Source organism: Pyrus communis, chromosome 10 (genome assembly GCF_041283825.1).
Source record: "Pyrus communis isolate YQ-2024b chromosome 10, ASM4128382v1, whole genome shotgun sequence".
NCBI lineage: Eukaryota > Viridiplantae > Streptophyta > Magnoliopsida > Rosales > Rosaceae > Pyrus > Pyrus communis.
In genome coordinates this window covers 31,226,034-31,253,291 of record NC_142574.1, presented here as the reverse complement: position 1 = coordinate 31,253,291, position 27,258 = coordinate 31,226,034, and the positions used below count along the sequence as shown (strand labels likewise).

General features: G+C 37.9%; 4 protein-coding genes and 2 pseudogenes across 5 annotated transcripts; 4 read left to right on the top strand and 2 right to left on the bottom strand.

Annotated features, from left to right (window-relative positions):
* Window positions 1–324: 324 nt before the first annotated feature.
* On the bottom strand, window positions 325–3,970 carry LOC137727952 (U-box domain-containing protein 8 pseudogene; annotated as a pseudogene). Its single transcript, XR_015952461.1, has 3 exons — window positions 3,242–3,970; window positions 1,829–1,889; window positions 325–729 (listed from the first exon to the last, which is right to left on the bottom strand). The product of XR_015952461.1 is annotated as a U-box domain-containing protein 8 pseudogene (transcript).
* Window positions 3,971–9,899: 5,929 nt separating this feature from the next.
* Window positions 9,900–10,241, top strand: LOC137728580 (calcium-binding protein KRP1 pseudogene; annotated as a pseudogene).
* A 1,340-nt stretch (window positions 10,242–11,581) lies between these two features.
* LOC137727288 (calcium-binding protein PBP1) lies at window positions 11,582–12,465 on the top strand. The gene has a single exon (XM_068466153.2). The coding sequence runs from the start codon at window positions 12,004–12,006 to the stop codon at window positions 12,340–12,342; it is 339 nt and encodes a 112-aa protein (XP_068322254.1). The 5' UTR covers window positions 11,582–12,003; the 3' UTR covers window positions 12,343–12,465.
* Window positions 12,466–16,449: 3,984 nt separating this feature from the next.
* LOC137727300 (uncharacterized) lies at window positions 16,450–17,338 on the top strand. Its single transcript, XM_068466164.2, has one exon. It carries the CDS (start codon window positions 16,704–16,706, stop codon window positions 17,181–17,183), a length of 480 nt encoding a protein of 159 aa, XP_068322265.2. The 5' UTR covers window positions 16,450–16,703; the 3' UTR covers window positions 17,184–17,338.
* Window positions 17,339–19,158: 1,820 nt separating this feature from the next.
* Window positions 19,159–22,399, bottom strand: LOC137728855 (universal stress protein PHOS34-like). Its single transcript, XM_068467640.2, has 2 exons — window positions 21,572–22,399; window positions 19,159–19,420 (listed from the first exon to the last, which is right to left on the bottom strand). Exons 1-2 carry the CDS (start codon window positions 22,257–22,259, stop codon window positions 19,401–19,403), a joined length of 708 nt encoding a protein of 235 aa, XP_068323741.1. The 5' UTR covers window positions 22,260–22,399; the 3' UTR covers window positions 19,159–19,400.
* Window positions 22,400–23,366: 967 nt separating this feature from the next.
* On the top strand, window positions 23,367–25,983 carry LOC137728872 (E3 ubiquitin-protein ligase CSU1). Its single transcript, XM_068467661.2, has 2 exons — window positions 23,367–23,725; window positions 25,088–25,983. Exons 1-2 carry the CDS (start codon window positions 23,487–23,489, stop codon window positions 25,758–25,760), a joined length of 912 nt encoding a protein of 303 aa, XP_068323762.2. The 5' UTR covers window positions 23,367–23,486; the 3' UTR covers window positions 25,761–25,983.
* Window positions 25,984–27,258: the final 1,275 nt, after the last annotated feature.

Below are 27,258 nucleotides of genomic sequence, written 5' to 3'. Positions count from 1 at the left end.
TGTAAATACAAAACTTTGTGATTCAAATACGAAGAATTTTGAATAGGAGTTCCTACCCATGCTTAAGTAGGTAAGCATTATTATATGAGAAATGATTTATCCATTTTCTTTTGATTCAAACTCTAATTAGTTTATGGTAAATTAAGGGAGAATGAGATGAGGTACAATACTATAGTGAATAGAGTTAAGTTTCTATTCATGTGTTTCTGTTCACACCACTTCTGATCCATCCAGTAGAGTTTTGCAGAACAACATTCCCACCTCCTGCAGTCCAGCTTAGAGAACTAATATCGCTCGTAATTAAAAAAAAAGAAGAAAAAAACCTGAATTAATGGCTTCCTAGCAATTTCCAACCCAAAGTTGACATACCGAAGTAGAAGTTTCAATACCGAAAACCTGCTACAAATTTGTACAAATTTTTTTAGAACAACGAAATAGAAAGCAAAAATGGTAACATCGCATTGACAAGAATTGTTAGACCACAAAAAGAGCCTAAGAGTGTATAAGTTAGTCACCACCATGTCACGAAAACTAACTTCGCTAATACGAACATATCATCCAGGGAATCCTACTATTATTTGCAGTAATTCTTCTTTTTGCTTTGTGTGATTTGATTGGAGTAAGATGACCACAATATGCACATCGGAAGCTTAAAGGATCACAGACGTCGCTGAGAGGACAACCTTTTATCAAAATCATCTACGTTAGCTGATTCAGAACTGCATACAACTAAAATAAAGAGTGTTAGCAAGAACTTTAGAGCATATCATCATTAAAACCGGATCTAAAGAGTGTTAGCAAGAACTTTAGAGCATATCATCATTAAAACCGGATCTTAAGAGAGAGCGAGATGCACTCAAATAATTACAAGGTAAACCATACAAACCAGATGCAACACATGGGTTTGCTACTCATGCATAGTTAGTTTGAAATGCCAACAAATTACGCATAGTAAGTTCGAAATTAAGATGGATTTTCAGATTATCATCGACACTAGAGTTGTCTTAATCCTTCTGCACACGAATTATGTTTGGTAATCAGCATGAAGAAACTATTTGACCAGATAATTCAATACCACATGGCCATACTTATTCTGAAGAAACAACCTACTATATAGAACTCATCCAGCCGACTCACACAATGTGGACTGCATATTCAAGTATACACTTTCAACACATTAAATCAATTAGTATCGGTGACTATTGGTAGCTAATTCCAGGGTTAACAGGACTCAAAACAACACTGATAGGGAAACAGGAGTGTCACACTGCAAAGCATATGGCATGCCGGGTAAGATTCAATCACATGTGTGGAACTCATCCAAACCGACTCACACATGTGGACTGCACATTCAATCATGATGCCTAAAGACCCTGCACAGTGCAACGACCGAGCTATCTTGAGGAGGAACCTCCCAAGTGTCAACCCATCTAATTGTTACTGGTGAATATTGCTAGCTACTTCCAGGGTCGAATAACACTCATAGGCAGACAGGATTCTCACAATGCAAAGCATACGGCACACTGGCTAAGAATCAATTGGTGCCAAGGATTGGATTGGATTGTAAAATCAACCTGATTTTTCCTTTTCTTTTAAATTATTTTTTAACATTTTGCGTCCACCTACTCTATCCTAGCATTTGTCCACCTACCTTAAAACGTAAAAGAATATCAGTAATCAATAAAACTCATGTAACCTATCAATTTCAAAGCACTAACCTGGGATTCAACATCAACAAAATCCAATATAAACATGATATCAACAAAACAATGCAATATAAACAAGAAAAGTACTTTGATTTTAGATCAAAAGTTTGCAAATAATCCACCTGGTTAGTGATCTCCTTCAGCATCGTCATCTTCCACTGCTTCCTCGGCCTTTGGTTCTTTCTGTATACAAAAATACGCTTCATGTTTACAGAAGTGTTCGTTCAAAAATTAACTTATAAAAATAAATAAAGAATTACCTTAAATACAGATTGCCCAGTTCTGATGGTACTAGGCAAGTGTTTAATGGAGGATGAAAACAGAGAATGGGAGGAGGATGAAAAGCTTCATACCGCCAAGAACGGTATGAAACTTTTCGTCCTTCTCCCATTCTCTATTTTCCTTTCTTTTCTGGCTCCAAATTCAGTTTCCGCTACTGAATTCACTTCGACATTTCTTCCCATTTGTAGTTTCCGGAAGAGAAGAGGGTTCTTGACAGCATAGAAGTTGATGAACTTAAGTCAAGCAGGAAGAACTGGGTTGAATTTATAAGTAGAATTCTTGAAGTTTTGTTCCTTAAACTTTTTATCCATGTTTCCTCTTCCATTGAATCGCTTTCTGCTTATATTTGTATTTTCAGACAAGAAAAATGTCAAAGAACCCGAGGATGAAGTTGTTTCGTAAATCTGGGTCTGTGGAAAACCAGATGGTTGATCATCCGGATGATCATAATCTCCTGAAAGTGCTCGATTCAGAAAGGATGAAGGCAAAATGGGATGGTGTTGGCCCGACTACGGTTTCATCACAGTTGGAAGAAAATGGTCGAAGCTGTACTGTTTGCCAGTAAAAGTACAATTTCAGCCATTTTCTTCCAACAAAACCATAGTCGGAACAACACCATCCCATTTTGCCTTCATCCTTTCTGAATTGAGCACTTTCAGGAGATTATGATCATCTGGTTTTCCACAGACCCAGATTTACGAAACAACTTCATCCTCGGGTTCTTTGACATTTTTCTCGTCTGAAAATATAAATATAAGCAGAAAGCGATCAATGGAGAAGGAAACATGGATAAAAAGTTTAAATAACAAAACTTCAAGAATTCTGCTTACAAATTCAACCCAGTTCTTCCTTCTTGACTCAAGTTCATCAGCTTCTTCACTGTCAAGAACCCTCTTCTATTCCGGAAACTACAAATAAGAAGGAATGTCGAAGTGAATTCAGTAGCGAAACTGAATTCAGAGTCGGAAAAGAAAGGAAAACAGAGAATGGAAGCTTCATACCTTTCTTGGCGGCGAATGCTGTAGTGTTAACGTGCACAATGAGAATGGTGCGGCGTTACCATGTACAGATAATCCTTTGAGTCACAAAACCTTACTGGAAAATTCTTAGCTGAATTTCTCTCAAAGTAATTGGTGATGAAAGTGGAACGAAGGAGGACCGTGGAAACCGTTTTATTCCCCCAAACCCAAGTTCACTAATTAAAACAGATAAACTAATTAAACTAAATTAAACCGTTTCAAACTAAATCAAACCGTTTTCTGCTCTCGACTCTTGCCGACCCTGAGGAGCCAAACCAGAGCCCGAATTGCATACGGGTATGGCCCGATTGTGCCCTTGTTGACCTCTACCACGGCCAAGCTTGTCAGCATCGTCGCCGCCACGGCGCGGCTGTTGGGGGACCCACCTTGGAGAACTTCCACGATTCGAGCGATTGCACCCTTGGCAACAAGACCCATTTTGTTGTGGTCGTCCAAGCTGACATCTCTTACGAGTCGACCCACTTGAGGACGGCGGAGACGGTGTCGGACTTGGTGAGCTTGGCGTGGAAGAGCACTTGGAGAGGCGAGTCGAGCTTGGACTCGAGGGTGTAAGCTGGGGAGGTAAGCGTCGAGATTGGGGTTTGGGGCTAGGAGTGGGAGTGGCGTTGCTGGCGGTGGTGATGGTACGTATTGGTGGTTGTGGTACTGGTGTTGTAAGTTGGCAGGGGACAGAAGGGTATAAGTGGAAATCAAGCTGCGGAGGGCGTGGTTGTGGATGAGGGAAGGGTGGTCGAGAAGGGGCAGTTTGGAAATTGAGCAGGTACGGTGGCCGGCATCGAGCCAGCGTGGGATGGAAGCCCGATCAAAGGTACGACCCGATGACACGTCCCAACCAGATATCCAAATGACACATTGATGGCACGTGTTGGCCGTCACTCGAGAGTAACGAAAGCCATGAATACATGAATTTGCTAGGATATGAAGGAACAAGTAATCCAAAAATCATGCAACAACAATAATCATAAGGAATATACAAACGCTAAGAGGCAATAATAATAATCCAAATTAAACATGAAAGAAATAGAATGTCTAGCAAGTACAAATCAGAAATAAAAGATCTACGAATATGTCCAGAGCATACTAATAAATGGAAGTACCAGTGAAAGATAAGACATCAGGTTACAATTATTCATAAAGAAACCATACACAAGTGGAAGAACTCAAGTTATTGGTAGGGAAATGCCTCGATACTCGGGTCGTATTCCTCATCATTATGTTCTGAAGGGAGCGCAAAAACAAAAAGTGGGTAGACCAAAGTTTATAATAATAATACTAATAAGGGCACTGTTATTAGCACTCCACAAATCTCATTCTACACTCCTCACAAATGTTTTTTTCTTTCTAATTATAGAAAGTTTGGAGTGCAAAATGAGATTTTTGGAGTGCCAATAACAATTCCCTACCAATAATAAGAAACCATTTTCTTTCTGAACATACTGATCCCCTATTTGAAAACTCATATAGTACTACATAGTAGATTTCTTGAAAACTCTAGCATGCCATGCAAAACATTCGTAAAACATGTACGTGTAAACCAGTGGTCAGTAATAGTAATATATTCGTCTGAAGGAAAATCCGTAAAACATCTGTAAATCACATCAATGATGTACTCAACTTAGGGTATCATATTCGTCCGAAGGCATAACCATCATCCGAAGGTTACGCTAGTGAAGAAATATGGATGTCCCATCACCCGAAGGTGAAACTGTACGACTCTGGGTTATGCCAGAGAAGAAATATACATAACACACCGACACTAGTTGTGGCTAGTGAAGTTGTCCGACATTAGTTTCGCCAGTGAAATTGGGAGTATATCATAAATATCCTCAATTGTGTCTTATGACCATAGACATCTACATGCTCGTGTTGTGTGTATGTCCTGTATGATAACCCACCAATGAGTCTCCAACTTATTTTTACGAACAACATCATTATGGAATCATCTCCATCCCCAACTTTAGCAAGACTGACAAAAGTATGCTTCTTCTTTGTAACGTTTCGTTCTTTCTGAAATTAAAATTTAAACAAAATACAAAAAATAAAACAAAATAAAATGAAACAATACACTGTTGAATAAGAAGAGTATCCAAGATAACTCTAATGATCCCAAGAAGAAGAAAATAGAGCACACTCTTAAAGAAAGCTCACAAAACAAACTAATTAGCAAAGCTTTTCTTATTTAGCTCTAGGCTTTGTTTTTCCTTGGATGATATACAATGCATGAGGACTTGGGTATTTATAGCAAACCAAATGAAAGCTACACCACACACTTACTTCACCTACAACATCTACCTACTTCACCAACCTCACACACTTACTTCACCAACCTCACACACTTACTTCACCTACAATATCCACCTACTTCACCTACAATTGACATTGATTCTCAACACTCCCCCTCAATGTCAGCTCTCATTCTTTACACTGTGCTGAGCAGACAGCGAAAATTTTCGAGCTTGCCTGTACTTAAACTTTTTGTGAACAAGTCCGCAACTTGATCATTTGTCTTGACCTGTCTCATCTCAATCTCTTCTTGTAGAACCTTTTCTCTGATAAAGTGGTAGTGCACTTCCACATGTTTAGTTCTTGCATGAAAGACTGGATTTTCCGCCAAGCGAATGGCCGATTGGTTATCACAGTACAATGGTACTGGATAATCTACTGGTTGATGTAGATCACTCATCAACTGTACCAGCCATGCATTCTCTTGAGCTGCCATTGCTGCTGCTCTATACTCTGCTTCTATGGTTGACAAAGATACCGTTGGCTGTCTCTTGCTACACCAAGAGATGGTTCCAGAACCAAGCTTAAACACATACCCAGTTGTTGATCTCCTGGTGTCATGATCTCCCGCATAGTCAGCATCACAGTAACCAACTAACTTGCAGTCTTCACCTTTCTTGTACAAAAGACCATAGTCAATTGTACTCTTCACATATCTTAGTATTCGTCGAACTGCTTCCAAGTGAGGCTTCTTTGGATTTTGCATGTATCGACTCATCACACCAACTGCATAAGAAATGTCAGGTCGAGTCAAGGTTAAGTAGATCAGACTACCTACCAATTGTCGATACATCGTCGCATCTTCCAAATCTTTTCCTTCATGTGCACTCATTTTGACATTTGGCTCCATCGGCGTAGAGATCAGCTTGCATTCGAGCATTCCGAACCTCTTCAATAAATCTTTGGAATACTTCTGTTGACAGAGAACTATTCCTTCTTGTGTGCGATCAACCTCTAGACCAACAAAATGCTTGAGTTGACCAAGTTCCTTCATCTGGAAACGGACTGATAAATTCTCCTTCGTCTGAAGAATTTCTGCCTCATCATCACCGGTTATGATTAAGTCATCCACATACACTAGCACAATAGCTAGCTTTCCTTCATTGGCTTTGACAAACAAGTTGGAATCTGCAGGTGTTACTAAATAACCACTTTGTGTTAGAAATTCAGCAATCTTACCATACCAGGCGCTGGGTGCTTGTTTCAATCCGTAGAGTGCTTTCCGCAGTTTACACACATATTCAGGATGATCTTGGTTCTGAAATTCCATTGGTTGGATCATGTAGATCTCCCGATCCAGCTCTCTATGAAGAAAAGCATTCTTCACATCCATCTGCAACAGATTCCAATCTTTGTTGGCTGCAAGTGCAAGTAAGACTCGTACTGTTGTAAGCCTCGCCACTGGACTAAACATTTCATCATAGTCTAGTCCGTACTGTTAAGAGAAACCACGAGCTATCAATTGTGCCTTGTACCTCTCGATTGACCCATCTGGACGACGCTTTATCTTGTAAACCCACTTGCAGGATATGAGTTTCACATCTCTTGACTTTGGCACGAGATCCCAAGTCTGATTTTGCTGAAGTGCATCAAGCTCTTTTTTCATAGCTGTCATCCACTCAGAACTCTGCGATGCTTCTTCGAACGTCTCAGGTTCTGTTGTAGTTGTTTCTTCAATTATGGCTGCATTGGCGTATTTAGGATTTTGCTTCCTGATTCTTGTTGACCTCCTTAGTTGTGATTGTGGAGTTAATACTTCCACTTCACTAGGTCTATCTTCTTTTGGTTGTTGATATATGTCAGCTTGGCAAGGATTTTGGGGCACTGCTTGCTCAACATCATCACCATCAAGCGAATCTTCAGACTCATCAGGTCTCGACTGGATTCGAACAATTTGCTCCCCCATCTTTTGCTGCAACTTATCTTCTATCTCTCTTGAATCAGGCAACACTTCATTTTCTGAGCACCACCAAGAAGATGCTTCAGCATCCCATTCTTCATCCATAGTTAGATATGCTACGGCGTCCCAATCATCTTCACTTTTCTTCTCTAAGTTGGCGACGTTTCTCTCTGCAGGCCTTTTGAACCAGCAATCCTTCGCCATGTGACCATTCTTTCCACAATTGTAACATTTGCCCTCAAATCTTTTATTATTCTGGGACTGACCACGGTTGCCGTGATACTTCGGAGCTCCCCCTGGCCGAGAACTCCCTCCTCCTTGATGACCTTTTTCCTTGTCACCATTTCTTTTAGATCCACCACCAGCACGCTGCTTAAAGCTGCCTTTACTTTTGGTGTAGAGCGCTTCCTCCTCACCTTTTAATGAGACCCCTCCCATTTGCTTTGCCAAAGCTTCTTGATCGGCAAGAAAATTCTCAAACTCAACAAGCGATGGTTGTGTCGGCCATCCTTGTATAGCGGCAATGAACCCTCGATATTCGGGTCTCAAACCATGGATAATTATTCTCTTCATCCTGGTTTCCCCAATAGAAGCTGTTGGATCTAATTCTGAAATTTCGCGGCATATCGACTTCACCTTGTAAAAGTATTGGGCAATCGTCATGTCACGTTGTACCATCGATAGCAGCTCATTCTCGAGAAGTTGCAATTTTGTATCGTTCCTCTTCGAAAATAGTGTAACAAAAGTGTCCCATGCTTCCTTTGGCGTTTTAGCATCCCGAATGTGCTCCAACATTTCTTCTTCTATTGTGGTCTTTAAGGCAAACATTGATTTTCCTGCTTTAATTTTCCACTTCCGCAAGACGCCGTTAACATCTTCCGCTGCCGGTTGTGTAACTTCACTACCACCGACAACCTCCCACAAGTCTTGACCTTGAAGGTAAGACTCTATACACGTTGCCCACGTGTTATAGTTTTGGTTGTTGAGCTTCTTGATTCCTCCAACAACTTGAAGATCACCCATCGTATCGGCAAGACTTTGACTACACCGAACAAGCTTGAGTGACTACCGTGCAGAGTAATACACTACTCTCGACACAAAGAAGCTCCCTCTCAAGGTTTGTGATAACCCCAGCAATAATCTCAAGAAATTTTTTCTGATGTGGAAGATCAGTCAAAACTGCAACCACAGAGCATACTCGGAATTTCAAGAGATTTTACAACCAATGCTCTACCAAGAACGATCCCTGACCGACTTGGCTCTGATACCAATTGTTGAATAAGAAGAGTATCCAAGATAACTCTAATGATCCCAAGAAGAAGAAAATAGAGCACACTCTTAAAGAAAGCTCACAAAACAAACTAATTAGCAAAGCTTTTCTTATTTAGCTCTAGGCTTTGTTTTTCCTTGGATGATATACAATGCATGAGGACTTGGGTATTTATAGCAAACCAAATGAAAGTTACACCACACACTTACTTCACCTACAACATCCACCTACTTCACCAACCTCACACACTTACTTCACCTACAACATCCACCTACTTCACCTACAATTGACATTGATTCTCAACATACACAAGTTCAAGAAAACAGAAAAATATGAAAGAAAATCCAACGATAACGTATTCTGAAACTAAAACTAAAATAAAAAATAAGAAAGTTTAATGAAGAAGCAAACTTACAAAATGGTTCCAATCCTTCATTCTTTCTTCTAGTCGTTTCCTTTCTTCCTCGTCATTGTTCTTAAGATACTACAAAATTGAGAATTAAAAAAAAAAAATTGAAAGAGAAAGAGTGGAATCGTTTGCTTTCTTCCTCGTCAATTGAGAATTTTAAAAAAAATATTGATAATTGAAAGAGAGGGAAGGAATGAAAATTGAAGGAGAAAGAGTGGAGCAGAGAAATTGAAAGAGACCCTTTTTCTGTTTGAGTGTGAGTATGGGCGCCATGGCTGAGCAATTGAAGAGAGCTCGTAAGAAAGAGCACATAGGAATGAAGTGAGAAGCAGATAGAGACAAAAATCAAACTAGATATTTAAAAGATGGGATCCTTTAACAAGAGGGATCCCTTTTTCTTTTTTTTTTAAATGAAGACACCTTCTTGAACGTTAGATTGATTTTAATGAAATTGTGTGGTTGAGATTAAATCAAATGCCACACAATCTCAACCACACAATTTTATTAAAGTCAAATCAAACAGCAAAAAAAATATCTGATAAATGAGAATCCCTCTTGCTAAAGGGTATGTTTAAAAGATAAAACGGCTAGTGCAATGGTGGGACTGGACCCGCAGGTCGGGGGAAATGGGGAGGATCGTAAAAATATTTGAAGCAATAATGGGGCGGGTGGCGCGGGGCGGGGTGGGGCTGGGCCAAACCACAAACAAATAGGATCCCGACCCAATACAACTCTGTATACGCTCAATTAGCAAACCAAATGTAAACTTGTAAAAAATCTTCCTTGGCAGTCATAAATCCTAAAACAAATTAATAATCTAAAGCATTTGTACCTTTGTTGCGGCAGACTTTTGGTTCCAAACATGCCAAGCTTATCAAAATGTCAATCAAGACATGCCAAGCCTCACGACATGCCAATGACATGTTAAGCCTCACAAAATGTCGATCATGACATGCCAAGCCTTGCAAAACGTCGATCACGACATGCCAAGCCTCGCAAAATGTCTCTCATGTCATATAAGGATTTTTATTATTATTATTATTTTTTCCCAACTATAGTGGAGCGATTGGGAGCAGAAGGGTCCATGAAGGAGTTGATCAACGGCTTGCGGTTGTTAACGGACGGAGATAACGGCCTGATCACATTTGACAGCTTGAAGAGAAACTCTGCATTATTGGGGTTTCATGGGATGAGTGACGAGGAGTTATGGTGCATGCTGAGAGAAGGTGATTTGGATGGTGATGGGAATTTGGATGAGATGGAGTTTTGTACTCTCATGTTTAGGTTGAGTCCTGCTTTGATGGAAACTTCTAAAGACTTTTTGGAGGAAGCTCTTGCCTGTAACTTCTAGTTAGGATCTCTTAGTTTGATATTGTTGTATATATTAGGGCGTGTATAACTTTTTCATGGCTATTATCTGTCATTTTCTGTAGTTTTTTAGCATATCTTTGAAATTATTCTTCTTTAATTACTACGTATTCTTAAATTCCACATTATAATACGCCAAATTGTTTCATGTAAATTTTAATGGACTCTTAGTTGTAGGGATGTACTCAATTTTGCAGCTGTATGCTGCCTCTTTCCCCCCTGGAAGGTACAAAACGTAGCGTATCATTCAAAGCAAAATTGATAGGCAATTTCCTTCCATGTTCATTTTGGGGAGGTACTATGTGGAATTTTGTATAGACATCACTTTCTTTTCAACGAGCAAAACTTCGCAAATGTTGATTAGGTAAATTAACGGCTAATACACATTAGGGATTGTCTTGTTATTTACTTTGATTAGGTAAATGCACAGGGATGCTCTTCTACCATTTGAATTTGGTTGTGAAGGAATTACTAGAAGTATTACTTGCAAAGAAAGTAAAGGCACTTTTGTGGAATTCCAAGTTTTAGTATTAGAGAGTACTTATTTTCTCAATAAAGAAAAAGAAAAATGAATTCAACTCCATGCAATTCTTACATGATCATACTTTATAAAAGTCATTCTTACCACACAATGAGTCCTACACAATTCAAGAATTATAATTATTTGGCAACACTATCAAACTAACACATGATGTTACAAGTTACTTGTGTCATAACGTATGTATTTTATCCATGACACCATAAGTAAAAAAATGTTAGTTCTATCCTCAATTCATATTATAATACTTGGCATCGAAGGATTGTCACACCCAAAAAATGTCCCTCAATTTAAGTGCATCATCAATAAGTTATTGTCATCGACACTTTAAATACGTATTTTATTATGAGTGAATTTTGTTGATACGATATTACTAAAAGTGGGAACATCATCAACTTTGTAATCTCATCCATACATATTAACACATAATATGATTATAACATATGATGCTATTCTATTTACTCCATGATAACAAGGATTTATATGAATGAATTCACTGGCCATACGACATTTTTTGTCCAATAGTTCATTGTCATGTGCGAGTTTTTTCTCCACATAACAATGTATTCTTCAATCAAAATGCTATGTGACAGTAAATCTGTTTCATGTAAGTTTCTCTCCACAATAACACATTTTCCAAAATAACAACATAATCATATACCATATGACTTTATCAAAAAAAAAAAAACTAATCATATTAATTGTGGCAAAATTCTGTATCTGCTAGCTGTCAGAACCATTAGATGCTGATTTGGAAAGAGCCCGTGAATGCCAAAAATGGCCAAGTTTCATCTTTTCACAGGAAAATGCTAATTAATTGCTTACCATGACTACCTGACCCTCTTTATTTTCTGGACCTTCCCATGTAATTTCCGGGAAAGAGAAGCCTCTCAGAAATGAAACATCTCACCAACACACAGAGCAAACTTCGACCATGCCGGTAAGCAACAACATAAGTTTTCTCTTATCTGTACACCTTAATTTGTTGCCATCCACAGCCACCCCTTTTTCCTCAAAATCTTCCTCATGTTCTCTATTAATTCATTCAATTTCCCTTCTAATATATAAACCACCCACCCTAGGTCACTTTTCCACACATAAAATATTCGAAATTCCAAGCACAGTAACCCCGGACAAACTATAGGATAATAAACCCTAGCCGTAGTTTCATTTCCATCAAATTTTCACTTTGGAATCTATTAAATCAATGGCTTGTCGAAATGGGGTTATTGTGTTTGAAGATTTCTTTCCAGCAATGGTTGAGAAACTGGGAGCAGAAGGGTTTATGGAGGAGCTGTCGAAAGGGTTTCGGTTGCTGACGGACGGAGAGAAGGGCGTGATCACGTTTGAGAGCTTGAAGAAGAACTCGGTGTTGCTTGGATTGCAAGGCATGAGCGATGAGGAGATCATGTGCATGCTCAAGGAAGGTGATTTGGACGGTGATGGCACCTTGGATGAGATGGAATTTTGCACCCTCATGTTCAGATTGAGCCCTGCCATAATGCAAAGTTCTGAAGAATTATTGGTGGAAGCTTTAGATATGTAATCAAAAATTGGATCTCGATCTCTTAATTATGTGGGAATTTCATGTTCTTTAATTTCTTTGGTGTTCATCTAGTTTTGTAATTTCGGGTAGCTTAAATAATAGAAGAGACTACTCTTCTTTGCATTATTTGTTTTTTTTATTCAGAAAATAATTTTGACATTCTTTTAAAGTTGCAAACGCTTCAAACAAAATAATTTTTCTCACGTGAATTTATTGTTTTAATCCTTTTCCCCTGAATTTGGTTATGCAAAACTACTGACTTTGAAGTTTTTTCTATCAACTAGAGGTTGAATTATAGATTTACCAAAACAGAGATCAATATAGGAGGTCGATTGGGTTCAAGTAAGATCAGTTTCACCCATTGTGCCATGACAAGAGCCGTGGGAGAGCAATGACAGTTACTATTCACTCTAAAAAGTAATTGTCCGAGTATAAGTTTACCCGATTAAACACTGTCATCGCGGTTATCCAATGACAATACCAATGCCATGACAATCAGGCAGGGGGGCGGATTGGCGGAATGCCTAACAATTTAAATTGGGTGTCCTAGTCATAGGATCACAATATTGGACTCTTCTGAAATCTGAATCAGGTTATGGCCTAGATGGAACTAGCCCAGTCCACTAAATTTAAAATAAATTATGGTCTATTTGGAACTGCTTTTAAATGGATGCAAATGTTTTATGTGAAATGTTTTTGGAATGGGTAATGCTAGAGAGATTAAATTTAGAGACAAAGTTTTATAAACTAAAGGACATGGAAGTTGATGATTGGTTTATTACTTAAACATTGATAAATATGCTTATTCTTATTGGCAACTCATCATTTAGTTTGTAAATTGAATCTCTCTAACATTCAATCTTTTTTAAAAATACAAATGAATCTTGAAAAAACACTTGAATTGCTTTTGGAACCTGTAAACATTTTCTCTAGAAGTATTTTCAGTCATTTTAAAACCCTTCTAAACGAGCCCTTATTAATTTGTTCAGTCTTGTTTGAAAATTTAAACAGAAACTTCTAACACATGAAGCTAGCTACCAATCAGTTTATAGTCAAGTTCTTTCAAAGGCGTAAGACCGGCACGAGAATCAGATCAAACCCCGTTTCCATTGAATTTTGAGTTTGGGAAATACTGCAAATCATCTCATCTGCAAATCTCTTATCGAAAGATGAGACCGAACATAAGACTCACAGTCATGCATGATAATGCTCGTAGCTTAATTACTTAAATTACAATTCTGTCATTATCCATCCACCAACAAATTTGGTAAGTTGGGTCCTATACACAGTAGACCGAACAGAGGACTCGCAGTCATGCATGATAATGCTCATAGCATAATTACTTAAATTACAATTCTGTCATCATCCATCCACCAACAAATTTGGTAAGTTGGGTCCTATACACAGTACACAGTACATGAAGCTATTAGGTTTTCAAAGCCTGCCCACAGTCACAGAACTACTTGGTCCACTGGGTTCGAAAAAGAAAATCAGTGTGTCACAACCGCCCTTTGAATTTCTACTGCTAAAAACCTCGACCACAAATATGCATGTCTATGTAGGCAAGGCTAAGAAGCTATAGTTATCCAATTTTCAAGTTGAATGGAAATGGACATTGAACACCAGGCCACTTCCTACTCCCCATTCCCTATCCACACGCTTTGTCTTCCTTTTTTTCTGCTACGCAATATTGCAACAGCATCAGGACTACGAATTTTGGCCGACCTCACAAAGGTTGATGGGTTTTTAGTACCATATACATGACATACACCATTCGAAAGAGATTTAACTACTTCGAGAAACCTTATCGTCATGATACTTATCTTAAACTAATCATATAACGTTAGAGTTTTTTTATTGTTTGGAAATTTTATTTATAATTAATTTTGTATTTGACAATGTATAATTGACTTGACTTGTAATATAGCTTCATATTGCATGGCTATTTTTCTTATAGTTCTTGCTTTATCTACACCTCTCACCATTGCCATGAATTTAGATCCTTTCAGATTTCATTGTCTAGAGCTTACAATTTGGAACATTCAAATTGAATCCGACGATCTTTATTAATTCATTCGATAGTTCACCTCACACAAATCGAAGATCCGAATTATTTTTAAGCTACCAACTACCCAAAGTGACTTCCTCTAATTAAACCCAAATTTTAAAAGCCATGTGACAGCATTTGTTCTAATGAAAACCAAATTTCAACCTCTAAATTAATCATCACAACTACCCACAGGAAATATTTTTAAAGCTTACAAACGCGTGAGTCCACAAGATTTTTGTAGTTCACTGCAAATCAGACACCTGTGTAGTCTATAAATAAAACTGAGACTTGTCGTGTTGAGCTTATTTATCTTTGATGATTTCACCAATTTCGGTGTCTAAATTCAAAGAGCAGTGAGTGCATGCACGACCAACCACAGATTTCTTGAATTGGGCCCAAAGGGTGGACCTCTACTCTCTACTCTCTAATAGTAGTGCAACGAGATTTACTTCAGATTTTTGTGTCCGGAATCTATGAACTGAGAGAATCGTATCATTCAATTTTAATTTTACAATTTTCATTAACCTACTTCACTGACTCACTTCACAAAAACCTAAAAACTTAAACGATCTAGATCTCTTTTTGTCTCTCTTGAAAAGTCCGAATCTCTTAATTCACAAACTCCGAACACAGAGATCCATAGCATATTTCATTCCTACCCCACACCAAACATCCATTGCAAGGTTAGTGCCATTTGATGTGGCAAATTTTAGGTTTGAGTTTTCAAAAGTGCTGATTGAGTGCACCTAATTTCTTCTCATCATGATTAAACTCACATTAGAAGTACTACAATCAGTCGCGAACTGATTTGTTTCTCTTGTATGTGCGCGCGCAAGTGACTTTAACATAACCAAAAAAATTTGAACTCATTTGTTAAAAAAATACATTACAAGAAGTGTAAAAATTAACTACTTTATAAGGTACTACTACAAGACATTAAAAACACAAAAATGATATTCTTATCATATATTTTTCATATCACATTTGTATTACCTTTCTAATAGAGTATGAACTCATATGAGTCTAAACGCTCAGTACTACATAACATTAAATGTCATGAGCATTGGATGATTTGGACTCAATGGTCAACATAATCCAAACCAATACATATCATCCAATGCTGATAATATATAATGCCTACATCAATGTTCTCACTTTTTACAAGTTCCACTTAGGTGCTACATATATTAAATGCTACGAGCATTGGATGATTTAGATTCACTGGGCAACATAATCCAAATTAATCCACACAATTCAATGCTCATAGCAGTTAATGTTACATAACATGGAAGCATTTTTCAATTGTCATTGTTAAAATTTGTCAGATGCTTTTATAACTGAAAATATGACTTTAGCCCATAAAACTTAATTTTCTCCACATAAAACCCAACATAAGTGTTTTACTTGAATAAAACACATTGACTAGGTTCCACATCAGCAAATTCATTAAGTATGTTTGACTTCACACATGTAAAAAATTTCGGATGCCTAAAATACCCCTATTTGACTGTTTGATGTACATAATTAATGTCATGCGGATTGTAAGGGAGAATTAGTGATTTTACAAAAAAAAAAAAAATTATGTTGTTAATTCATTGCCTAATATATAATAACATAAAACATGTCTAATATATGTTATTATACATGCTTAATTAAGTCAATAAAATCATATTTTAGGTAAATTAACACACACACACACACACACATATATATATATATATATTGAACTTATAGTGGTACTATATACTTTTGAACGTGTGTATATGTGTGTGTGTGTAGATGTTAGGGGTAGTATGTGCAATAATTATTTGTGGTGAATAATAACATTTATTGATTTGATTTTGAATATTGTGGCACAAGTTGTAAAAATAGGTCATTACTTTTCTACTTGGCAGTCATTCAAATTTGAGTTTTATTTGTATATTTAGAATTAGATGAGTTTTTATCTAAGAAATAAGAGTTGTAAGGATTTATATCTAAAGAACTCTTTTTTTAATCTGTTATTTTTTGGCAGTTTAGCCAATAAACTTGCCTCATAAACTTAAGGAGAGAGAGTGATTTGTGCATCCTTCCCTGCTCAGAAGAAGAAAAGCATTCTCCATTTTTTTATAAAAAAGAAAAAAGAAAAAACCAGAGCCGGTTTTTAATACAAATAGCTGCAACTTGGCCTGCATCATTTGTTTTCAGCTTCTTTCTTTATATATTTAAACATACATATACACACACAGAGCCACGGATATAATATATACACACACCCAGGGGCATAACAACATATAGAGAGAGAGAGAGAGAGAGAGAGAGAGAGAGAGAGATGAAGAAGTGCGAGCTGTGTGACTCTGCAGCAAAAATGTACTGCGAATCCGATCAAGCTAGCCTCTGCTGGGACTGCGACGTCAAAGTTCACGGCGCAAACTTTCTGGTAGCTAAGCATTCAAGAACTCTGCTCTGCCATGTCTGCCAATCTCCGACCCCCTGGATTGGCTCCGGTCTCAAGCTCTTTCCAACTGTTTCCGTTTGCGAGAATTGTGTCAATAATAATGAAGGAAATCATCATCAAGACGAAGAAGAAGAAGAAGAAGACTACGAGGAAGAAGACGAGGACGAGGACGAGGACGAGGACGAGGAGCAGGATGATGGGGATAAAGATGATGATGATGACAACCAAGTTGTTCCATGGTCTTGTAAGCCTCCTCCGCCTGTGTCTTCAAGTTCTTCAAGCAGTAGGGACGAAGAATGTTCCAGTGGAAGCATGAGCATTTCCAGATCAACAACCAGAAGGGAACCCAGGTGACCAGATCAAATAACCAACTTAATTTCAAGTGAATCTTTTCTACGAATGATTGTTAAAATTTCCATGGGGCCATCGATCCTGTTATGTAAGCAAATTTACTGTGTTAACAAATTATTATGTTTGTAATAAGTCCAAGCCACTAACTTTTTCCTCAATAGCATTGTAATTTAGCTTTGTCATTACACATTTTAATCCATTTTGTGCACAAAGTTCTGCAAGTAGCCAACTTCATTGCCATCGGTGCACATTGGGAATGATTTCCGTACATCCATTTTAACTTCCTAAACTCTTATATTTAATTTTATCCATTGATTTTTATCTGAATTATTCAATTTAAGGGGCGATTGGTGTTAAAAAATCACTCTTGTAAGCGGAGATCATACTGAGACAAGGATGCCATTTTTTAATATCTCAAATTAATCACGAACTGTCATGTGAAGATGTTAATGCTCATAACGGTATGTGATTAACTTGAGACATCATCAGAATAACATCACTAGTGTAGGAGAATTGGCAAAATATTACATTGTCATCAAAATATACACGCATACAACACGATGAGTAAGACACTCAAATAGCGCATACAAAATAATAGAATATGATTTGACCTTACAAGTGGACCAATGCTTCACTTTAGCATCCTTAATTCCAATCAAATTAAATTATATTGATACATTTTTAAACTGGGGAGGGTTGATTTAAGCAGATTGTTACTAGATTTGAGGAAGGCATACAAAATTGCTTCGTGTAAGAATATTATATTACAAAAGGAAAGATTCTCTTGTACAACTAATTTTGAGTTTTTGTGACATTATTCGAATTATTAAAGTTTGTTATGTATCCATAAAGCGAAACATCTTCAAGTATAAGTTTGATACGTGGTAAATTTTAAGAAAAGAATATCTCTAAACTTAATCAGGGGTGGTTGGTGGGGTCAAAGCATGGAACATGACCACGTGGGGTACCATAAATCATGATTTAGCAAATAGTATTTTAGTTGCAAGTTGATTAGTGATTGTTAAGAAAGTTAATAAACAAAGATTAAGATTTCATGAAAAAGAAACAAGGAATCAAGGAAGGGGCAGAGAGCATCCTTGTGGATCTGTTTTGTGGTGGAAAATCGAAATTCTTTGCTTCTACTTGTAGAGGGAGGATGTGGTTGTGGTTGTGGTGGTGGATCCAATTCAAAAGTTAAACACCTCGAGATGTGTGATATTTTGGATTTATGTAGGATCGTCTCATTTACGATTATGTGTAATTTTTTGGTTTTTTGGTACGACTGTAATTCTGTTCGAAATGATCACTTGCTCATGTTATAATACTTTTTTATTTTTTCATTCTAAACTACGGCACATCAACTAGGTTGTATACTTAAATTATGACATGTCAATTAATAATACTACTCATATCGTCATTTACTTACCATCACCTAAGTAACTTCTTTTAGTTTAGATTGCCAAAACAATGAAATCATGATCATTGTAACAAGAAAGACCCAACGGAAATTCTATTATGCTCTGCTGTATCCTATCCACCGAAATTTTTTGCAGTTAATTCCTGGTCTAGAAAATCCCCCAGACCGATTCTTCGGGTTAGAGTTGGCCGATCTTCATGAGGAAAATAGACTGAAACACTCCGCTTCAATATGGCAGCAAGCACAAAGGGTTGTGAACAAAAAACAAGTGTGTTATGTGCAGTTAGACAGCCACGTGATCTGGATATTGAGACCTAAGAAGGTAGTATATCTCGAAATGAGAGAGATACTAATACGAGGATTATCGCCCTGTTAGAACCTACCCCAAACCCTAAGCCCTAAACCCTAAGGAAAGATTGGGCCCTTGGGTCAGTGGAGGTCCTCAGGTATGGGCCTAAAACCGCATTTACCTTATAAAACCCCCCCCAAAGGTCCAAATATTTTGAATCACGAATACTAGAAGATGAAAGTGCAGGCTTTGTATGTGCAGAAAACTGGAAGGAACAACAAAGACAATCATCCATTATTCATCATCCCGGAGCTTCATAAACATGGAAGGCAGTGAAAAGGTGGTTAAAACAACGATCAGTCAATTCAGGTAGCCGCCACAGACCGGAATAAAAGAAATTAAAAACAGAGACTCAGTAGTACTGCCACACTTTTTCATACAACATGATTACACACGAAGCAGGAGTATTTGATCAACATCATCTGAAAGCTCGTCCAGCATCTCCATCTGTTGTTCAGTGCGCCTTATCTGCGTCTGCAAGGCATAAATTCGGTATCAAGTTTCAACCAAAGTATTGAGAGAGAGCAAGAGAAACTCAAATCATTACGAGGTAAATCATATAAAATGTACGGAAAAAGCTCTAACAAAATGAACTTATAAACAACACATGGGCTTGCTACTCACGCATAGTTAGTCCAAAACAATTGGTTCGAGGATAAATGCCAACAAATAAAGGATGGATTTCCAGATTACTATTGAACACTAGAGTTGACTTAATCCTTCTGCACATGAATCATGTTTGGTAATGAGCACGAAGAAACATTTCACCAGATAATTCAATACCACATGGCCATCAGTATTCTGAAGAAACAACCTACTATATGAAACTCATCCAGCCGACTGACAATGTGGATTGCACATTCAATCAAGAGGCCTAAAGACCCTGTACAGTGAAAACGACCGGGCCATCTTGAGGAGGAACCTTACAAGTGTCAGCACTTACAACACACTAATCCATTATAATCATTGACCATTCATAGCTACTTCCAGGGTTAACAGGACTCAAATCACACTCACAGGCAAACAGGATTGTGACAATGCAAAGCATATGGCATGCCGGGTAAGTTTCAATCACTCATCAAACACCAACCTAAAATCATCATGAAACCCATTTTGTTCAGTGTTCTTAAATCCTCAGTTTCCACTAGAAGAAACTTCTCATAAAGTAGGTTTCAGATAGTACAATGTATACCACACACTTAGCAGCACAAACGATTGAAAGAATGGTAGTAAGGATCCACATTGAAAACACCGAACACTAGCAAGGATACAATGCATACAAGCCCACGTAACATGACATCACAACTAGTAGTTACAATCTGCCATTTTTATTTGCCTGAATATTTATCAAGAATGGTAGTAGGGATCCACATTGAAAACATGAAGCACTGCCAAGGATGCTCCTATAAAAAACACTGGTTTCTCCTATTAATGCATGCGTTTTTTCCCCTTCTTTTTGGGTATATATTATTAGGAATGTTGGTCGCAAAACATTAGTTTGTTTCAAAAGTATAAACACCATCAAAACTAATGTTTGTGTAACCAACCTATACTGATATTTCAATATACCAACAAAAAAGGAAACTAATGTTTGATGCCATGAAACATAATTTATAACGTGATCCCAATAAGGTCCCATGCAACCAACATAGTTCAACTTGGACTCAAAATTCCACCACCAAGAAAATGCTCTAGGAATACGATGCACTACTAGAGAAGCCCGTTTCCATAAATTATACATAACCAAACACAATCAAATGAAAACTTGAGACTCCGAATACCTAGTTGTTATATTTTACTAGAAGTCAAATGCGTGTACTTCAAGCCCTTAAAGGTTCAACTGGTGCTAAAACTAGACAATGAATGCTGAAACGGCCTTAAACTTGATGTCCCAAAATCTAAAGGAGAATGTTAATGATGAAGCCATTATTTGCGGATTACATTTAAATCAGAAAAATGAAAACCGACAAGCAAGTGGATCATGCCGTCGCCTCACATCCACCCAGGTGTTTAACTACTACAACTTATCACTCTCGGAAAATAAACTGCCACCTACTTACGTGTATTACGTACTAAATAAATATGTTACTTCGGAAAGAATGACAACAAAAAGAAAAAGAAAAAGAAAATTAAACCATCTAATTAACCCCGACATGAAAAAGAAGGCTTTTATGACGTCACTTTTTCCTGAATGCAATGTTTTCGGTACAAGAGATAAAACAAAGGAAACAGACAACTTTGTCAACTTGTGGATTTGCACTGGCTTAGATGGAGCCTTAAAGAATTGGACCGCTTGAGTAAACAAAATTCGGAAAGCAAATACTTTAACATACTAGAGCATATCATCATCAAACATACTCAGGTTGAAAAGAAAGTGAAGGAATAAAGTAGTAAATTTGATGGATTTAAAGCAGGATTAACAACTAATCAGAAATCAATCCAAAGCTACTCTCGAAGCACGAACCTTTAATCAGACATTAATCCAAAGCTAATCCCAATCAAGTGCACAACTACAGTACTAATACTAACTATGAAATCCAATGGATTTAAAGCAGGATTAACAACTGCCTGTTAATAATCGAGAATTAAAGAGAATAGCAGAGCGAGAGAGCTTAAAGTTCAAACCTTTATCCAAGGCGTCATGAAACTCCGGCTCCTCCTCAGGCGCGACAGGGCAGTCCAATTTACCTTGCTTTGCAGCGTCGTTTTCATCATCCTTGTCATCGGAGAACCTCACGACGATGACAGGACAGACGCAGTGGTGCACACAGTAGTCACTGACACTGCCGAGCCTGGCCTTGGAGGTCCGCTTCGAAGCCCCGAATCCCCGGCTGCCCATCACGACGGCGCTGAGGCCGAGCCTCTCGACCTCCAAGCACAACCGCTCCTTCATGTCGTGGTCCTTGACTATGTGGATCTTGTACGGCGTCTTGGCTTCCTCAAGCGGCCTGGCGAGGTCGTTGGCTTTGGTGACGGTGAAATTGTCGAAATCGTCCTCGAGCTTCTGCTGGGACTCCTGGTCTTCGGGTATGGAGACGTCGGTGGCGCCCCAGTCGGCGCCGTAGAGGACGCTAGTGGGCCGGACGTGGAGGAGGATGACGGCATCGCCAGGGCGGAGGTAGTTCTGGACGGCCCATTTGACGGCGAAGGCGCTCTCGTCGCTGAGATCGACGGCGATCCCGATTCGGCGCTGGGCTCCGGAGGTGGTGGCCCCGCTCGGAGGGTAGCGAGGGGACGACGGTTGGACTACGATTGCAGCGGCGGACTGGCGATCTCCAGGTTCTGATAACGGGCTCTTTCTGGGAGAAGCCATGGGGAGTTGATCGGAATATTTGGGAAGAAAGACGGCAAAAGGATTCAAGTGGTTTCTTTTGAGTAGAGAGAGAGTGTGGAGGTCGCAAATGTTTAGAGGAAAGAACAAAAAGAGATTATATATTTTTAAAGTAAACTGGCGATTTAAACTATAATCCAACTTTTGATTTTCCTTGAACTTTTTAATTTGAAAATTAATGACTTAAACTAATTTTTTTTGACCGATTTACTGTTGATGTTAATTTTTCATTCATTCCATCAAAATTTCTGTTAAATGGAAGCATGTACATAATATGTGTAGATAGTTCGGTCACTTCATTCTTTAAAATAATTGAAAACCTTACATTTCTAAAATATAAATCCATGCAAATATGTGTGATTCTACAGCTTTTGTGTCTGAATGTCTAGTGAAATCAAGCTTTTGTCCACAAATGAGAGTTACGTGGTTTGAACATGATAAGAGTTAACGTTAATTTGGATGAAATCTATGAAAAACTAACTATAAGGGGAAATCGGCCAAAAAAATTAGTTTAAATCCTTAATTTTTCAATTAAAAAGTTCAAAGGGGAATCGAAAGTTGAGTGATAAGGGCCAATCGGCAGTTTACTATATCTTTTTATCCTTCCATTTTGGGTAATTTCTTAGCTGTGCTTTTTGTCAATTAGATCTTAAGGCAAATTAAATTATGGTCCAAATATAAAATAAAATAATATAGGCTGCTTTTATCCTTTTTTTTTGGGGATTTATTTATTGAATTTTACATTTTTTTCTTAACTCGTCATTTTGATGTTTGAGATTCGAAATCAAAAAATAATTGTTAAGTTTGTCCATCATCAATCGATCATAATGATCAAAATTGAATGTATTTTTATTATTTTATTCTTATTTAATGAAACATATTTACAAAAAAATCTAATTTTTTTCTTTTACGAAAAGACAAAAATAATTTATATTAAACTCAATAACTATTTTAAATCACAAAAATTAAAGTGAAAAGTTATGTTGAATTCAGAAACTATTTTACCTAAAAAGACAAATATTTAAATAACAATTTGAGCTACGCTAACGTGCGCGACATGTCGTTTCAAATGGCGCTGCTAATAAAACTCCAAATTTATTAGGGTTGCTTTTGCATCTCCCTCCCCAAATTCCCAAATCGAAAATCCCAAAATCCACGATCAGAAGAGTTGGATTTTAATCCAAATTCCCAATCATCCGCTGAGAAAAGATGCCGCAGAGGCACTCGAAGAACAACAACGACCTCGCTTTCTTCACCTACGACGAGAAGAAGAAACTCGGCTATGGAACCCAGAGGGAGCGGTTGGGCAGGGACTCCATCAAGCCCTTCGACGCCTGCTGCCTCTGCCTGAAACCCTTCATCGACCCCATGTGCTGCCAGAAAGGCCACGTCTTTTGCAAGGAATGCATTCTCGAGTGCTTGCTTTCTCAGAAGAAGGATATTCATAGGTATGTATGCCGCTTCTCCCTCTTTTTCGAACTCTCCGTTTTCGCGCAATTTGGATTGTTATTTGTCCAGTCCAATTTGGTGTCTTTTTTTTTTTCTGTGAATTTGACTTTTAATGTGATGAATTGCTTGGTTTTTCTGTTGGATTGAGATTTTGAAGTGACTAAGAGCTTTGGAGTTGGAGATTTAGGTTTCTAGATGATATGAATGTTAGGGGGTACCCGAAACCGAAAGATTTCAGCTTTAACAAAGTGGAAGGTACTTGTTTGTGAAATAAATCAACTTGAAATGCATAGAGAACACTAATATCTTTTGAAAAACCCCCGTACTGCATTGAATTGTAAATTTCGAAAGTGGGATTTTGCTTGGGGATCATAAGTTCAGTGCCATCTGTATTTGTTTTTACATTGGCATTGAATCCCTTCAGAAGCAAGCTTGCTTTGTTAAGGCATAAGTTATAGGACCTGTCTTGAAGGTTGCCATAGGGTATCTCATTTGAATTACATTCTGCCCTGCCGTGTGGTATGCCTCTCTAGTCCATATTTTTAGGTGAAGAAAGTTTTTCCTAATATGCTGGAGTCTGTTTTGTTGTTACATCAGAATGTGATGTTTTTGTTACTATTGTTTACTATTTCAACGGGTTTTCTTCAAAGGGATTAAAGAGGTTCGGAGAAATACGATCTATGTTAATTTAATTGAAATGGTGAAAATGCAGGATCTATAGTTTTGGTTCCTTGAGATTCCCTCTTGACTGTTTTTATTTTTTATTTTGTTTTTAAGTTTACTATTTGTGGAAGGGGGAGAGTTCAAAACTATTACAACAATTTAGGGGAGGGGGAGTTTCGAACCCGGGATGCATGGGTAGAACTAGAAACCCAATCCCCTCTTGACTAACATAATCCTTAAATAGCTCTTATTTATATGCTCGGTTAGTAGTATAGTTTTATATTCTCATTACTGAATGGGATTGCTTTATACTTGGGAATCTGGTTCATAGATTGTAATTCCCTGGAGTCTATTGGTTTTGTGATTCCTTGGGAGACTTCAAGAGAAAGTGGATTATCAATCCAGTTATTTGTTTAACGGAGCCAATTTTGGGACTGTAAAACTAATTTTAAGCATTTAAGCATGGTTATAGCAAATGCAACCTTCTGCTGGTTGTTAGCTTTGTAGTTGCCTGTTCTTTACCTTTTTTGGTTTCCACGAGGCTTCCTATGGTAGATGTGAGTTTGGCCCAGCTTGATGCCTTTTGGTTTTATTTCCTTTCAGTTGCTCTTGGGTAAAATTTCGCCAAGATGTAGTATATATCTAGAAATTCTTTCATTTATGTGGTTTGTGCTTAAGGTGTTTCTTCCACTTGGCAGAAAGCTGGCTGCACATACTGCTCAGCAGAAGCAAGAAAAGAACGAGGAAGAAGATAGGCTTGTGCAGCAGAAAGCTAGAGAGCTTGAGGCTTTTGATCAGCAAAACCACGGTGCAATTCCACAATACAATGATAGAAACCAGAGCCAAGATAAGACTGGTTTCCATGGGGCGAATAGTGTGAAGGTCACTTCTTATGAAGAGGAGGCTCTTCGGACAATGAAAGCCTTTTGGCTGCCTTCTGCTACACCGGCAGCTCCTGTTAAAGTAGATGCTCCCTCTACGAGCATGGTCTGTCCGGAAGGAAATGAGAAACTAACGCTGAAGTCCCTATTCTCTGTGTATTACACAGAAGACAATAACGAGAAGAAGAAATCATCTCTGGATAAGACATTTATATGTCCGAGCTGCAAGGTTACTTTGACCAACACGCTGTCGCTCGTGGCCCTTAGTTCATGCGGGCATGTCTTTTGTAAGAAATGTGCTGATAGGTTCGTGGCTGTAGATAAGATTTGCCTCGTTTGCAGCAAGGGATGCAAAGAAAGGAACTTGGTGAACTTGGCAAAAGGAGGAACAGGCTTTGCAGGGCACGATGATAATCTTGAAGCAAGAGACTTTAAGCATTTGGGGAGCGGTTCCGGATTAGGGTTGGTGAGGCCTGCCGCGAAGACTTAACCTCGATCTCTTACCGTTCGGTGATGGTAATACACACTAAGTTCATCCTCAAGATAAGAAAAGACAAGTTGCACCAAAGATTCTTCTCCTTTGTTGTGGCTTTTATAATTTTGTAGACATTATGTCTAAGTTGATTGTGCCTATGCATTGCTTGATCATGTTTTATTCTGCAACATGTATACTTTCACTGTGACGGTATTCAAAAACTTATCACACGCTTTTAAACTTGCAATTGTTACATAAACGTTCTTGTGCGCGGAAAGTTTTTTCCGGTTTAACATAGTAAATAACCAAAGAAACGGGAGATTTTCCATTATGCTGGAACACGGACATATACGTTAAATGTTATACAAGTGGAGGACATTTGAAAAAAAAATAAAGAACTTTCATCTCTTTATATAATAACATATGACGTATAATCCTGTGCATATTATAATAGGATGCCCACATGGCTCACAAGCTCGTGCTTATCTAAAACGAAATCCATACAGCAATGAGCCAGCACTATCGGTTCCCACCCACGAGATATATATCACATCATATAAATATAGTCCAATTCATAGGACCGTTAATTAATTAATCATTAAATTAATAAACCCCAATTATTTAAAAAAAAAAAAAAAAAACATGGTTAAGTCATAAGGGATTATGCATGAACTGCCGCAAATACAGCTCACGGTTCCGCGGGTTCTGTCGATGAGCACTCGCGGGCACTTGAGGCTAACCCGTGTTGATTCTTTTGTCACCCGCCATTATCGCTCATTCGACTTATTCCTTATCCATCGTTTCAATCCATATTAATTATATAATTTGTCTTTCTGATAAAGTAAGATTGATTGTTAATTAGAATATTATTATCCCCACTAATGACTTAACCCAATATGTTGAACCATAATTAAGCCTCGTCTCCTTGTTTTTATAATAATGCCGACTTAATTAAACGGCAACCCAATTTTCTTCGGCCGCTGTCGTTTTCTTTGCATGATTAAGTTTCTTTTTCTGTCAATAAATTAAGAGATGTGCGTCTCACACACCCTTGTTAATTTCTGCCTGTTGATTTTTTTTCAATTCATCCGATCCGACGGTCTAAAATAAAAAATGTGCGGGAGAAGTAACACACCCCTAAATTAATATTATTTTAGAGCATCATAACATTGTATTATCGTGTAACAAACTCAAAATAATTGGAATCTCGGATATTATTAAAGTATATTTAATTGCCTGAATACGATATCAACATTGTCACCGTATACACGGTTGGTAGTCCGAAGTAATGTAGATTTTTCCGTATATTATGGGATGCGCCGAAAAAGCCGGGAGTAAGAAGAAAAGAAATGAGCTTTGTAGCCCGTCAGACAAAAATGATTTTAAAATTACATATGATAGAAAATTTTAGGGTAAATTACACGCCCTTCAAGTTTGAGTGCAACCTCATATAATATCTTCAAAACATTTAACTTTCATACCTCACGTACTATTTTATTTCAATATAACACAT